At 41.9% G+C, this 13933-nt stretch overlaps 1 protein-coding gene across 2 annotated transcripts in view; it reads left to right on the top strand.

Moving 5' to 3' along the window:
• Positions 1–13933, top strand: part of CRYBG3 (crystallin beta-gamma domain containing 3) — a 66866-nt gene that overhangs the window by 8477 nt on the left and 44456 nt on the right. For both annotated transcript variants that reach the window (XR_014547546.1, XM_083611365.1), the window contains exons 2-3: positions 3913–3991; positions 10859–11292. Coding sequence is in view for 1 of the 2 variants with exons in the window: in XM_083611365.1 (XP_083467491.1) it covers positions 3913–3991; positions 10859–11292 (513 nt within the window). In the remaining variant the exon portion in view is untranslated. The remainder of the gene's footprint in view (positions 1–3912; positions 3992–10858; positions 11293–13933) is intronic.

Below are 13933 nucleotides of genomic sequence, written 5' to 3'. Positions count from 1 at the left end.
CCAGATTGCTTCTACAGTGTATTACATTAGCTGTCCTCTGGTTTTAACATTATAGAGTAGAGCTTTGTTAACCTCTAAGAAAGGCCATAATTCTTAATATCCTTTCTCATTTCAAAATACAGGAACACATTCTAGTGTTTGCAGAAACAGTGGATTGTAATTTTTTTCTGTATTGCAAGTGGGTCACAAAGGGTCTGTTTGGCAATAATTTGCCTGTTCTTCTAAATACAGTATACTATTGGCATCAACAGTTGTAGGCTTATTGTTTTACAGCTCTGGAAGGCAGCAACACTTAATGGGGAAAAGTACAGTTTGGGAATAACCAACCTAATCACCTTTTTTCCTACACAGAGATTTTTTGGATTTAAAACAGTTGGTTTACTTTTTGTGTAAGTCATCAACTAACAAGAGGCCTTGTACAAATAATGGCAAAAATCCAGCTTACAGTATTGTATGTACTTAAATCATAATTTATTTCATTGTGTTTTAAGTACACTTGACAGCTCTTGATTAACAGCCAGTGTAGATAACCTGACCACCCAGTTCTCAAAAACGTTCTTGAAAAGGAGAAACTGTGTTGGCACAAGTATTAGTTAATGAGCTATAAACCAGAGAAAAAAGCAGAAATTGTCATGTAGCCCAGGGTGAAATAGAGATACAATGCTGATTTTCCATTAATCCATCATGGGTATTAACTCCCTCCCCCTACGTGATGCTTTATATAAATCTTCGTATTTCCTTCTCATCTAAATATTCATTTAAGGTATTTCTGAAAAATAATGTTTTTTAGATTCTAAAACCACCCCATCTTTTTAAGTATTACTTATTAGAAATAAATAAAAAGCAGCTAACTTCAGTTTTGCTACATAAGATATACATTCACAGAAGAAAACCTTTTTTACTTACCATAACACTGCAGTCCTATGCATGGAGGTATGGTAAGTCCCAGTAAATAAAGTGGACTTGCTTCCGATTTAACTTGTGTCAGATTAGGCTGCAGTTGTATCTTTTTGATAATATCAGTAGCAGAATTATGTGTAAAGTTTTTATTAACTGAATTGCACTACACACACCACTTTTACTGTTGGCTTCTAAATCTTATGTTGGTGCATCCCTGTAACTTGTTCAAGCTCAGTCCTGTCCTAATTATTTATACTTGGGAAAAGCTAGCAGAGATAATGTCATTACACTGAGGGAAGAAAACCTATTGCATGTGTTTATAAGCAGACTAACTAGTCTTTGTATATTATATTTACATTTTATACATCTCAAAATAATTGTCTTATGGCATGCAAACTTTCCCCATTTATCTCCACTTTTCTCTGTGAAGTTAATTTGTGAATTCCATGTGTAATTTTTCATGTGACGATTATATATGTGGCTTTCACATATGTACAGCAGGTCTAGGTAAAGGTAAAGGGACCCCTGACCATTAGGTCTAGTGGTGGCCGACTCTGGGGTTGCGGTGCTCATCTTGCTTTATTGGCCAAGGGAGCCAAGGGTACAGCTTCCGGGTCATGTGGCCAGCATGACTAAGCCGCTTCTGGCGAACCAGAGCAGCGCACGGAAACGCCATTTACCTTCCCGCCGGAGTGGTACCTATTTATCTACTTGCACTTTGACATGCTTTCAAACTGCTAGCTTGGCAGGAGCAGGGACCGAGCAACGGGAGCTCACCCTGTTGCGGGGATTCGAACCGCCGACCTTCTGATTGGCAAGTCCTAGGCTCTGTGGTTTAACCCACAGCGCCACCCGCGTCCCATACAGCAGGTCTACATGCACTGAAAAGCAGTGACCAGTAACAGCTTTCCATGGGCACATACATGTAAGAAAAACCTGCATATAAAACATCTTCTCTGAGTGTGTAATTTCAGCCTGTTTGAGTCCTATGGTGCTTAGGTGTACTAAAACTAGCAAATATAGTAGTTAGAATGGGAAAGTATTTCTTTGTTGCAACCATACATATTCGAAATAAAGCAGCACTTACTCACAAAGAGCTAAATGGGTAATTAATTTAACGCATGAACAATGCAAAAATCCCTCTGAGTCAAAGAGAATTCTTGCTTGAAAGCTTTGCGTGGACAGGCGGAGTCCCCCCAACCCCAGGCGACCCCCTAGCGGAATAATGACTCGACAATGTGCTATGGGATTAAAATTGGCCACAACTTTATTAAGCTTCAGATTTAGGGAGACCTTGGCTCAGGTATTGGGCGTTTATCCTTCCCAGTCCCCAGCCGGGGATCTGGGAGACATCAGGGTTATCCAGAACGTGTGGGGATTGGGCTGGCTCTGGAGCCAACTGATGCTTCGCAGGTAAGATTCACCTTCTGTTGTGTGGGCAGGGCGGTCCCTCCCACTACCTGGCCGATCCCCTGGCAACGCCTCCCCAGGCGGGATTGGGCGATTGGCTGAGGTAGGCGGAGACCTCCAGGTATCCAGCCTGGGGAGGGCGAAGCCAGCCCGTACTACCAGGAACCGCACTGGGATCCAGGGGGCTGCACATGGCCATGCAAAAGGTGCCCCCCATTTGATGTGGGGAGCGGTCATTGTAGTCAGCTGGTTCAAACTTTTCTTTAACCCAGGAAGATACTGAATACATTCAGGAATGCTTCTGTGCAAACACCTTTACTCACTAAGTGACAGGACAACCACAGCAAACAGCAAACTTTTAATTTGCTTAACCCTGCAATCACGATAGGCATATAACAAACAATACCAGAAATACTAGAACTGATTCTTCATCCCACTGGCAATTAACCATGCATGTACATAATATAAAATTACCTTCTATAAGATGATAAAAGCACAGAAATATTATTCAGCTTCCTGGCAGAACAAGTTTCAGATTCCTCATAATACCTCTCCACTGAGTGACTCTACCCTTCTGTCTGAACCAACCCATTCATGGTGCTTACATTTTGAATAGACAAAATAAATATGAGGTTGAAGACCGGAACTGACAAAACAGTTCTGAGGCTATATTAAGTAACGGTTAAGAAATCAGAAGTGCTGCTATTTCAAGGAAGCCTTTCTAAAGAATAGGGAAAGTGTAGAAATTCAATTCAGTTTGCATTTAAAGGCAAAGCTACCCAGTTCACACTTTCCAAAACAGTATGTGAACCTCAACACACTCATAAATTGAAAGTCATGTTTTTCTGAATTTTGTGATGCTGATGCTGTTCTTCAGCCAAATAATGCATATGTATGCTTGAGTAAAGGGCACATAAAATTCACAATTAGTGAAAATAATGTACAAAAATGGTTGATAATGGGGATAATTGATTTAGAAAATGCTGTATATTAGGGGAAATTACTGTATTTTTCGCTCTTTAGGACGCATTTTTCCCCTCCAAAAATGAAGGGGAAATGTGTGCGCGTCCTATGGAGTGAATTTAGGCTTTTGCTGAAGCCTGGAGAGCGAGAGGGATCGGTGCGCACCGACCCCTCTCGCTCTCCGGGCTTCAGGAAGCTATCCGCATACATACAATAATGTGTATACTAGGAGAAAGTCACACTAAAATGCTGGTTACTTTTCATGAGGACTGGGGGGGGGCATAGCAGAGTGATGTGGATAACTGAACTTAAGATTGGAAAAATGAGAAATGGAGGGAAACCAAACTTGTCAGCTTCACCCATCCCTTCTGAAGAAACAGATTTAAGGAAGAATTTGAAAAGTGTAAATAGGGAAGCTATCCAGACAGAGTGAAACAGGAAAATAAAGTTAGGGATAGTGTGCCCAGTTTCGCCACTTGGGGCAAAGCAAGAATTTTTGTTCTGGCACTGTGGTCACGCACCCCACCAGCACCAGTCTGCAATAAAGCAAAAGGAGCTCATCTCTACTTCTATTGTTGGAACAGTTTCACATGAGCAAAAACTTTTTAAAATAGCTTAACTTCTCTCTCTCTTTTCCAGCTTTGAAACTGATCAAAATGAATGTACCAGTGTGGCATTTCAGAGAAAGCAGAGCACCCCTCTCCCAGAGCTGCTAAAGGTCAGATTTTTATTTGCTAATTTTAAAGGAGCCTTGATTGATTGATTGATTTGGTCTCTAAAGCCACAGTGGGTGCTGTGATTCTCCAATGCTTTGATTTTTCCGCTCTTCCATTGTCTCTCGAGACAGATGGATGCCAACAACAATTAAATAAGTATGGAGAAGGCAGAGGAAACTGAACATATGTATTTGTAAACATAAGTTATGATAAGTCATGGTTAATGACTTAATAGGGTCAAGAAACATGCTAGTGCAGAGATTGCCAAACTTCTTGGACCAATGGGCATATTTTGAATTTTGAGAAAGTGCTGTGATTGGCACTCAACAAATTGCTGCCACAGGGGCATGCCATCATACAAATTTATTGCTGCTTCACTCTGCTCTCTTATAGCCTCACGTTTGCCATGGGAAGTCACCTATGTCCTTCTAGTCCTGACTGTGAAGATCACACAACACTGTCTTCATATCCACCCATCCACCCCAATACTGTGGCTGTCTAATAATAACAGGGAGCATTCCCAAGTACCAGGAAAAAATATAGAAGGTGACCGCAGCACACTGATGCACACTGTCACACAGACACACACTCATAGAACACATACTGGCCACAGGCATTCCTCTTCCTCCTCCTCCTCCTCCTCCTCCTTCTTCTCTCTCTCTCTCTCTCTCTCTCTCTCTCTCTCTCTCTCTCTCTCACACACACACACACCCTCACACACACACCCTAATAAGCTGCACATATACACAGCCACACATTTATCTCTTCCCCTCTCACACCACATGTTCTTGAAGCCGTGGTTTGATCTTGGCTTGTTGATTGTGGTTTGTTGGGGGGGGGGGACACATTGGGATCGCTGTTAAGACATAACAAGCCAAAAATTTTATAATTGTTGCTCCTGCCAGCGAGAAACAATGCAGGAATTATTGGCTGGCATACTTTAGCACACTGAGCGATCCCAATAAGCCATTAAGCGTGACTTATTGTTATGTGCAAATGGGGTCAGAGAGTGCCGTTTAAAAATAAGCTTGTTTATACCAGAAACTGTTGCAGCATTGTGGAACAGCAAAAAGCTAACATTAAAAAACCTAGTATTTAGGAAAGAGGCCAGGTGGAAGCTGACTGACTGAGTACAGCGGTGCCTCACAAGACGAAATTAATTCGTTCTGCGAGTTTTTCATCTAGCGAATTTTTCGTCTTGCGAAGCACGAAATCCCATAGGAATGCATTGAAAATCAATTAATGCGTTCCTATGTTCAAAAAAAGTCCAAACAAAGCCAAATTTGGTACAACAAGAGTTTATTAACTGCTCTTTAAAGTCACACATACTGTAAAGAGCATTTCAAAAATTGAAGGAACAATAAATTAACTTTCTAAACATGACAGAAAAACATTTAAAAATCAACAAAGTGAACAGTACATTTTCTAAGACTCTGGGGGACCACTTGAAGAAGGTTCCTCTTCCACTCTTTGCTTCTTGCTGAAGAACCTGTCCATGGTCTGCTGCTTCATCCGCCTTTTCAGCACCTCCCTGAAAGGCGACATGACCCTCGTATCAAAAGTGTTCGCAAGGTCATGTACCACGTGCTTGTCAGGGTGGTGCCGCTGTGCAAAAGCCTGCACATCCTTCCACTTCCGGCAAATGTCCCTCAGTTCTTTGGAGGACAGCCGTTCCTCAGTTGCTTCCTCCTCTTCCAGCGAGGCCTGCTCCTGCGCAGCCTCTGCCTGCAGTTCGACCAGCTCCTGGGTGGTCAGCTCGTGGTCGTGCTCCTCCACCAGCTCGCTGACGTCCTCCTCTGTGACCTCCAGGCCCATGGTCCTCCCCAAGGCAACAATGTCCTGCACCACTGTTGACTCTGGTGCATCAGAGTCACTTGGTGCCACACAGTCCGGCCACAGGCTGCGCCAAGCGCAATTCAAATTTCTCTAGCTGATCCCGTTCCAGGCCGTGGTGATCATCTTCAAGCAGGTGACGATGTCGAAGTGGTCCTTCCAGAATTCCCGCAGGGTGATGGTGGTGCAATCAGTCACCTCGAAGCATCGCCTGAAAAGCTCCTTGGTGTAGAGTTTTTTGAAATTGGCGATGACCTGCTGATCCATCGGCTGGAGCAGTGGCGTGGTGTTAGGCAGCAGGAACATGATGCTGATGAAGCTGAACTCCTCCAACAAGTCCTCCTCAAGGCCTTTAGGATGAGCAGGAGCATTGTCCATCAGAAGCAAAGCCTTCAGCAGCAGGTCGTTGTCCAGCAGGTACTGTTTGACAGCAGGGCCAAAAGCAAGATTGACCCAGTCCACAAACAGCACACGTGTGACCCAAGCCTTGCTGTTGGATCGCCACATGACACTCAGCTGCTCCTTGTCGATCTTGTGTTTCTTGAAGGCCCGTGGGTTCGCCGAGTGGTACACCAGCAGGGGCTTGATCTTCAGGTCGCCGCTTGCGTTGGCACAGAAGAGCAGGGTCAGACGGTCCTTCATGGGCTTGTGGCCAGGCAACTTGGCCTCCTCCTGTGTGATGGGCATCCTCTTCCAAAACAGCCCGGTCTCGTTGCAGTTGAAGACCTGCTGTGGAACGTAGCCCTCCATCTTCACAGCCTCCAGGAACTCCGCTGCAAAGTCTTCAGCCGCAGCAACATCAGAACTGGCAGCCTCTCCATGCCTGACCACGCTGTGGATTCCAGATCTTGCCTTGAACCGGTCAAACCAACCTCTGCGTGCCTTGAAGACTTCTGGCTCGCCTGAGGTTCCTGGCTGTTCCCGGATGAGGTCTGCGTGCAAGGCCTTGGCCTTCTCACAAATGACGGCCTCAGTCACTGTGTCCCCTGCACGCTGCTTGTCTTCTAACCAGATGAGCAGCAACTTCTCGACCTCCTCCAGAACAGCTGGGCAGTTCTTCACGATCCTGGTGACTCCCTTGGCTGCATCAGTCGCAAGGATCTTCTCCCTCATCTTCAGGATGGTCCCGATGGTCGATGGATTCCTCCCATACTCCCTGGCGAGGTCTGTCACACGCATTCCACCGTCGTGCTTCCGGATGATCTCCTTCTTCATTTCCAGCATCACCTCCTCCTTCTTCCTCTCGCTGGCCTCTGCAGCAGCAGTCTTCTTGGGTCCCATGGCAGCACAGCTCCTACCTTCGCAAACTCAGGGGGAAAAAAGAATCAGAGCTTCAAACCAAAAAATTCAAAAGCACCCAGCCACCCACCACACAGAAATTCAAACCCAGAACCAAGTCCTTGAATTCCAAACACCCAACCCAAAATCCAAAAACCCCAAAAAAAGTTTTAAAAGTTTAACTTACCAAATGGCTGCAAAAGAAGTTTTGGAAAATCTTCAAAAATCAGCAAAGTCTTCTAAAACCTCAAATGGCTGCAAAAGAAGTTTTGGAAAAGCTTCAAAAATCACCAAAGTCTTCAAAAACCTCAACTGTTCCCCCAGCACCCACCCACCACACAGAAATTGCAAACCCCTCCCCAACTGTTCCCCCAGCCCCTCCCCAACTGTTGCAAACCCCTCCCCAACTGTTGCAAACCCCTCCCCAACTGTTCCCCCAGCCACCCACCGCACAGAAATTCAAATCCAGATTTTTTTTCAAAAAAAAACCAACATGGCCCAATGGTCACAGAAAATCATAAAAATGCAGAAAAACCCACACAAGCTCCCAGATTCTTGCAAACCCCTCCCCAACTGTTCCCCCAGCCAGCCACCACACAGAAATTCAAATCCAGAATTTTTTTTAAAAAAACAACATGGCCCAATGGTCACAAAAAATCATAAAAATTCAAAAAAAAACCCACACAAGCTCCCAGATTCTTGCAAACCCCTCCTCAACTGTTCCCCCAGCCAGCCACCACACAGAAATTCAAACCCAGAATTTTTTTTTTTAAAAAAGCAGAGTGGCCCAATGGTCACAAAAAATCATAAAAATGCAGAAAAAAACCACACAAGCTTCCAGTTTCTTGCAAACCCCTTCCCAACACCAAGTCCTTGAATTCCAAACACCCCAACCCAAAATCCAAAAACCCCCAAAAAAGTTTTAAAAGTTTAACTTACCAAATGGCTGCAAAAGAAGTTTTGGAAAATCTTCAAAAATCAGCAAAGTCTTCAAAAACCTCAAAAAAGGCTACCACACCGCGTGCTATTAGTTGCTCCTCGAAGTCAAGTCGCAACTGCACCTCTTCAAGCAATGCACCCTGGGTATTAACGGTTTTACGAAAAAGGAAACAAACTTGCAAGACGTTTTCGTCTTGCGAAGCAAGCCCATAGGGAAATTCGTCTTGCGAAGCACATCGAGAAACGAAAAACTCTTTCGTCTAGCGAGTTTTTCATCTTACGAGGCATTCGTCTTGCGGGGCACCACTGTAGAGGGACTTGAGTAGAAAATCCAGAAATGGATTAAAATGCCTCTGTATGTCCAAGGCCACGACTTACTTAGTTGCAGATATTAGGGACATTGAGATTAATAAATGGTAATTGCTTGACCCTTCAATTCACTCTGATAATTAAATTTAAATTAAATGTTAATATTGTCACAAGTTTTGCCAATATTCAAACTTGCATTGTTTTTCAGGCATAAATGTTCATTAATCAAATGGATGAAGTTTAAATTGCTTACCCTTAAATCACAGGATTTAACTAAATCGTGTTCAAAGCACATAAGGAATTAGGAATGGATGTGCCAACAGCCGTGCTGGTGCAGCTTTTCAATATTAGGATCAGAGGAACAATCAATTTGGAGTAGAGGAGTTGTGGGTGTGCTGATGTGCACAGCTGTGGTGCTACAAAACAGCATGCTAACCCAAACAGCATCTTACATGGAGCAGGTCCATCCTGCTGTTCTGCTTTATCAGTTTAAGTAACTCTATATGACACATTATTTGTTATGTTCCCAAGTATTGTTTGTGCTTATCTATATGGTTCATTGGAGGCTTAAGGGCCTTTAAGAATATATGTCATCCACAGTTCACAATACACCATGTATGCATCCATTTCTCATGTTGCTGTTTTATGTGATGCCATAATAATAATAATAATAATAATAATAATAATAATAATAATCATAAATTTTATTTATATCCTGCCCTCCCCAGCCGAAGCTGGGCTCAGGGCGGCTAACAACAATAAAACAGTACAACATTCTAAAATCATTTCATTATAAAATTAATTCAAATCAAATTGATGGCAACCATTGAGCTAGAAGTTCTGTGAGGATTGCCCTGGCCAAAGGCCTGGTGGAACAGCTCTGTCTTGCAGGCCCTGCAGAAAGATGTCAAGTCCCGCAGGGCCCTAGTCTCTTGTGACAGAGCGTTCCACCAGATTGGAGCCACAGCCGAGAAAGCCCTGGCTCTAGTTGAGGCCAGCCTAACCTCTCTGTGGCCTGGGACCTTCAGGATGTTTTTGTTTAAAGACCGTAAGTTCCTCCGTGGGCAGGTGACAGCAGTGCTTGTTCCTGGGTGAACGCCACTGGTACAAATAACTGGTTCCCCTAAAGTTCCAACTTTCCCTTGTGATGCTATTGCAAAAAAAAAAAAAAAACATAACTGGCTGAGGCTTTGTGCAGAGTTGATGGTGCTTGATTCTGAAAACTTCTTTTGGTAAGAGGCTATAAATATTTAGAAAATAATAACAACTCTTAGAAGTTTTGTAGCAGCTTGGGCGTGATACAAGATAATCACCAGGGGAAGGAAAACCATTATTCTCTCGTAATGTAAGTGGGGGCAGAAAAAATATATTAACCAACTAGGAAAATAGTGCATAATTGCAGATATTCTAAAAGCCTGAGGCAGATATTACTGAAGACCATATTCATGAATCTTCATTTTGCCATGCTACGCAGGAGTTACTGAAAACATAACAAAGCAATTATGATGCCCATATTTTTGTTTAAAAAAACTAGAGTCTTTGAAAATATTTTCAAACTGATTACTTTTACAGAGATTAAAGGTAATTGTTTACCTCTGATTTGAGGTTGAATATTCCCTCTTATATAACACCTTAGCTCAGGTATAAACATTTTATTTGTTGAAACCAAAGTCTTGTCTTGGTTATCTTACAACTTGACACTCCCCACTTAGCTATTTTTAAATAGCATCCAGTATGCTTGTTTCAGCTCTTATTTCTTCAAATAGAAACAGGTCTGAGATACAGCCATAATTTCTTTGTGAAAGAAAGCTGCTGAACAACATAAACCCATACACTTGTGCAAATATGCTGCTACTTACATGTTCATTCCAGAATGTACTGACCTCCTAAAGTGTTTCTTTTGCTAGAGTTCTGAAATGTGTGGTTTGGATGATTTTAAACGTAAGCATGATACCTGTCCACTACAGAGTAAAACGGATAAAGGATTATAATAAATAGGGTGTAGAAAGAAGATAGCTGCTAGTGCTGTTCTGTAACCAGTGTTGCACAATAGCTTCTACAAGAGTGTATGCGGTGTAATAATATCCGTTGATACTAAAAGGCTGTCTGATTTCCCACCACCACAAAAGCAGCCCTCGAGGCATCTTTTCCCTTAAGCCTGCTGTAAGGAAGTTAAGTTTCCACCACTGATGGAAGCAGAAAGGAGTCTTGTCAGTATGAGTCATATTACAGTGCATTAGCCAAATTGCTAGCATTAAAACAGTGTGTACTATACATGAATGCACTTCAGTGCACTTATAATACAGTCCGTGAGTTTAAATGGGCAGAGATTTGGACTTAGATATGAGAGTCCAAGGTTCAAATTCTTGTTCAGTCATAAAGCTGCCTGAGTCACCATCTCTCAGACTAATCTTCTTTGTTGCCAACCTCTCATAGGGTTGCTGCAAGGATAAACAATATAATTTAGTTTCTCTCTCATTGTTATTAATAAAATACCTCTTTCCTTACAGATTTCAGTCTGTGACAGCAAGAACCTCTCAACTGAAGAGCTGAGCAGATCCACCACTCAGGAGGAATTAAAGAAAGCTAATAGCCTTCCTAGTTTAGTTCATGAAGGCAAAAACGCCAGTAATGACAGACAGCCCAAAGAAGGATTTTTCCAGTATCTTGGGAGTTTGTTTGGTATTGCTCCAAAATCATCCTACAAAGAATCTGAGCATTCCAACCTTGGAGATGGATGCCACAGAACTGGCAAAGACTTTGCAAGTCCAGCTAGTCAAGGTGGACATGCAGACCACCCAAAACCAGAAATATTTGTTATTTCAACACCTGGAGGTGACCAGACAGCAGCAAGCAAAGAGGAACAGGCTAACTTTGTTAAAAGCACCAGTTCTGGCTCACAGGATTTACAGAAAGCACAGGAGCAATCCGCTGAAGCATCCAAGTAAGTTTTTTCATTTGTCTCCGCACAACCTCAAGAGAAAGGTATGCTCAGTATTACAAAATGTTTTAAGATATCCTTGGGACATCCTTTTTCCATTTCTGAAAGATGCTTACAAGTGGCCACAATATTATAGAATGCTATGGTAATAATGAGTTTTAATGGGTTAGTAACCATAACTGGAATTTAAGGCACACCCTAGCTTCTCTTTTAAATTTTCCAATGAAAGTCACAAAATGATGTGATCCTGATTTGCATGATTGAATCCTGGCTTCATAAGCCACAAGGCAGAATTAAGAAATCAACTTCAAACCAAAGTTGACTTCTAAATTTTGCCTTGTTTGGAAACCATTGACTATAGTTACAGAGATATTGTGGTGGCAATCAATTTATCAAACTCCCCAAGGACTATCAAACATCTTTTGGCCAGACATTGGAGAGGCTATTATTCATCTTTTGGCCAGACATTTGGAGAGGATTGGCCAGACATGGCCAGCAGTAAATGAGTTGGTTGTAAGTTTACTATTACTATTACATTGTATTCTGATATTGTATGCTTTTAAAATAAAAACACAAATAATGGGTAGTTATAGTCTCCTGTGGATGTTCACCTGATGAGAGGACGGAAGCAGCAGCAGCAAAGGGATTGTGCGTTAGTGCACAAAGGTAATGCATATCAAGCCGATATTTGATTGTGTGAATGTGTCCAAGGAGTTGCTGGACTCCTAAGCATTCTTACCAGGGAGATAGCCTTACTGAATTCAACTGGACTTGCGGTACAATAATTAACTTGCTTACTTAAAGCTAGGTTTCTATTTTAGATCATGTAGATTATTCTACATAGGAAATATTGTTAAAAAAGTTTGCCTTTATTCTATTTTTTAAAGCAATAATATTGTAGCAACATCAGTGACAATGAAAAACCTAACCATATAAACATATAAGTATATAATGTGAAATATAAATATTTCCTAAAAACTAAACTAAAGTTTAGCTCAAGAAATTCTCGGGCAGATCAACCCAAAAGCCTGGGGAAGGAAGGTAAAGCAAGCCAATTGTATGCAAGTGCCATATTCAGAGCCCTGCAGAGGAATAGCGGGTGGAGATACATTTAACCTTTTTTCCTCCCTGGAGTTTCAGGGGTTTTTTTAATGAACCAGCTCTAGAACTGGTGTGTTGTGTGCCCCCCCCTACCATTTCAGGGAAGTGTTGGAACAGGAAGGACTATGGAGGTCCCCGTCTCCTGGGGCAGGCCTCTCTCTCCACTCCCAGATATTCTGTGTTCCCTCGGACCACAGGACTGTGCAATTTAATTGTAGAATATTTATGTTGTACTTACTTGTCAAATTGCATCCTTTCAAAACTATTTTTTTCATTAGGTTTTGCAGCTGCTCTTGAAATGAACAAGAAACCAATTCCTAAAGAGTATGAGAGGAACAGTTACTTAAATGGGTGGGATGGAAAAAATATATCTGTGAGGCCAAGGTCAAGGGGGATGAAAGAATCACCATTGTCTCCACCTTGTTTTATTTTGTTAATTATTGTAAAGTTTCAAGACTTTCAATGTTTCCTTCTGCTTTTGACTTGGTGACTAGTATTTTCCATACTTTGCTGCTTTCTAGACTTGGAGATTTTCCTGCAATGATTAAAAGAGGGGTTATTTCAGGGGAGAGGAATGAAAAGCCCAGAATGTTATAGGCAACCTATTTAACTTGGAGAATATCAAAACATTACATCAAAATTCCTGGGCATATTGGAGGTTGGAACCATCTCACTAGTATTTAGCCAATTTAAATAGTGTATAATATGCATAGATAGTGAGTAATTTAAATGAGGGATGCAAGGGGTGTTTGGCAAATGATGCAAATAGTATTCCTGAAATGTAGAAGTTCTTGAAAACCACTTTTGTTGTAGATAGAAAGCAACATTGAGATTGTGAGTTCTCAATTCTCTAATGGTTTGCCTTAAATGAAAGTCTTTTGCTTTTATAATCAAAACTTTGCCGAGAAAGTTTTGGCTAACTTTAGTGAAATTGGATCAGTGTTGTTTCTTTTCTGTTTAGTCCATCTCTTGAAAACATGATATTTATATCCTGCCGCACCCTGTGCAGCTAACTATAGTTAAAACATTAGGGAAGTACAGTTCTGATCATTTGAATAAACTTCTTAGAACACAAGTACTGATTGCATATAACTGCCAAGTACGAAAACTAGTTTGGCAAGCTCACCTGCCACATTAGTGTGTGATTTATGACTGGTTTTCATGCCATGTCGATGACTGCGTAGCCCAAGTTAGTCTTAATTTATTCCGAAAGTTCATGTAGCATTCCTGTCAGTGCTGTGACAGAAGGAAATGCTGTGCAAATGCAAATCAAACCCTTTCGCTGCATTATAACGAATGGAGAAAGTAGAGAGCGGTTAAGCAAAAAAAAAAAACAGATGAAAATTCTAATAGCCTGAACATTTCTAGTGTGTGAGAACAAGGGAGGGAAAGATGGAGCGTTAAGAGGAGTGACACAAGATGGGTTGCAGATGGAGGAGAAGAGAAAGAGAGCTGTCAGCATATGTGCGTGTGCTTTTTTATGGCACAAAACCAAAGTTAAGAGATGTGATTATATTTTTTCCCCAATTGTTTTTATTGATTT

Source organism: Podarcis filfolensis (genome assembly GCF_964270895.1).
Source record: "Podarcis filfolensis genome assembly, chromosome: 4".
Lineage (NCBI taxonomy): Eukaryota > Metazoa > Chordata > Lepidosauria > Squamata > Lacertidae > Podarcis > Podarcis filfolensis.
The sequence above is the reverse complement of the archived record's forward strand: the minus strand, read 5'-3'. Positions and strand labels throughout refer to the sequence as shown.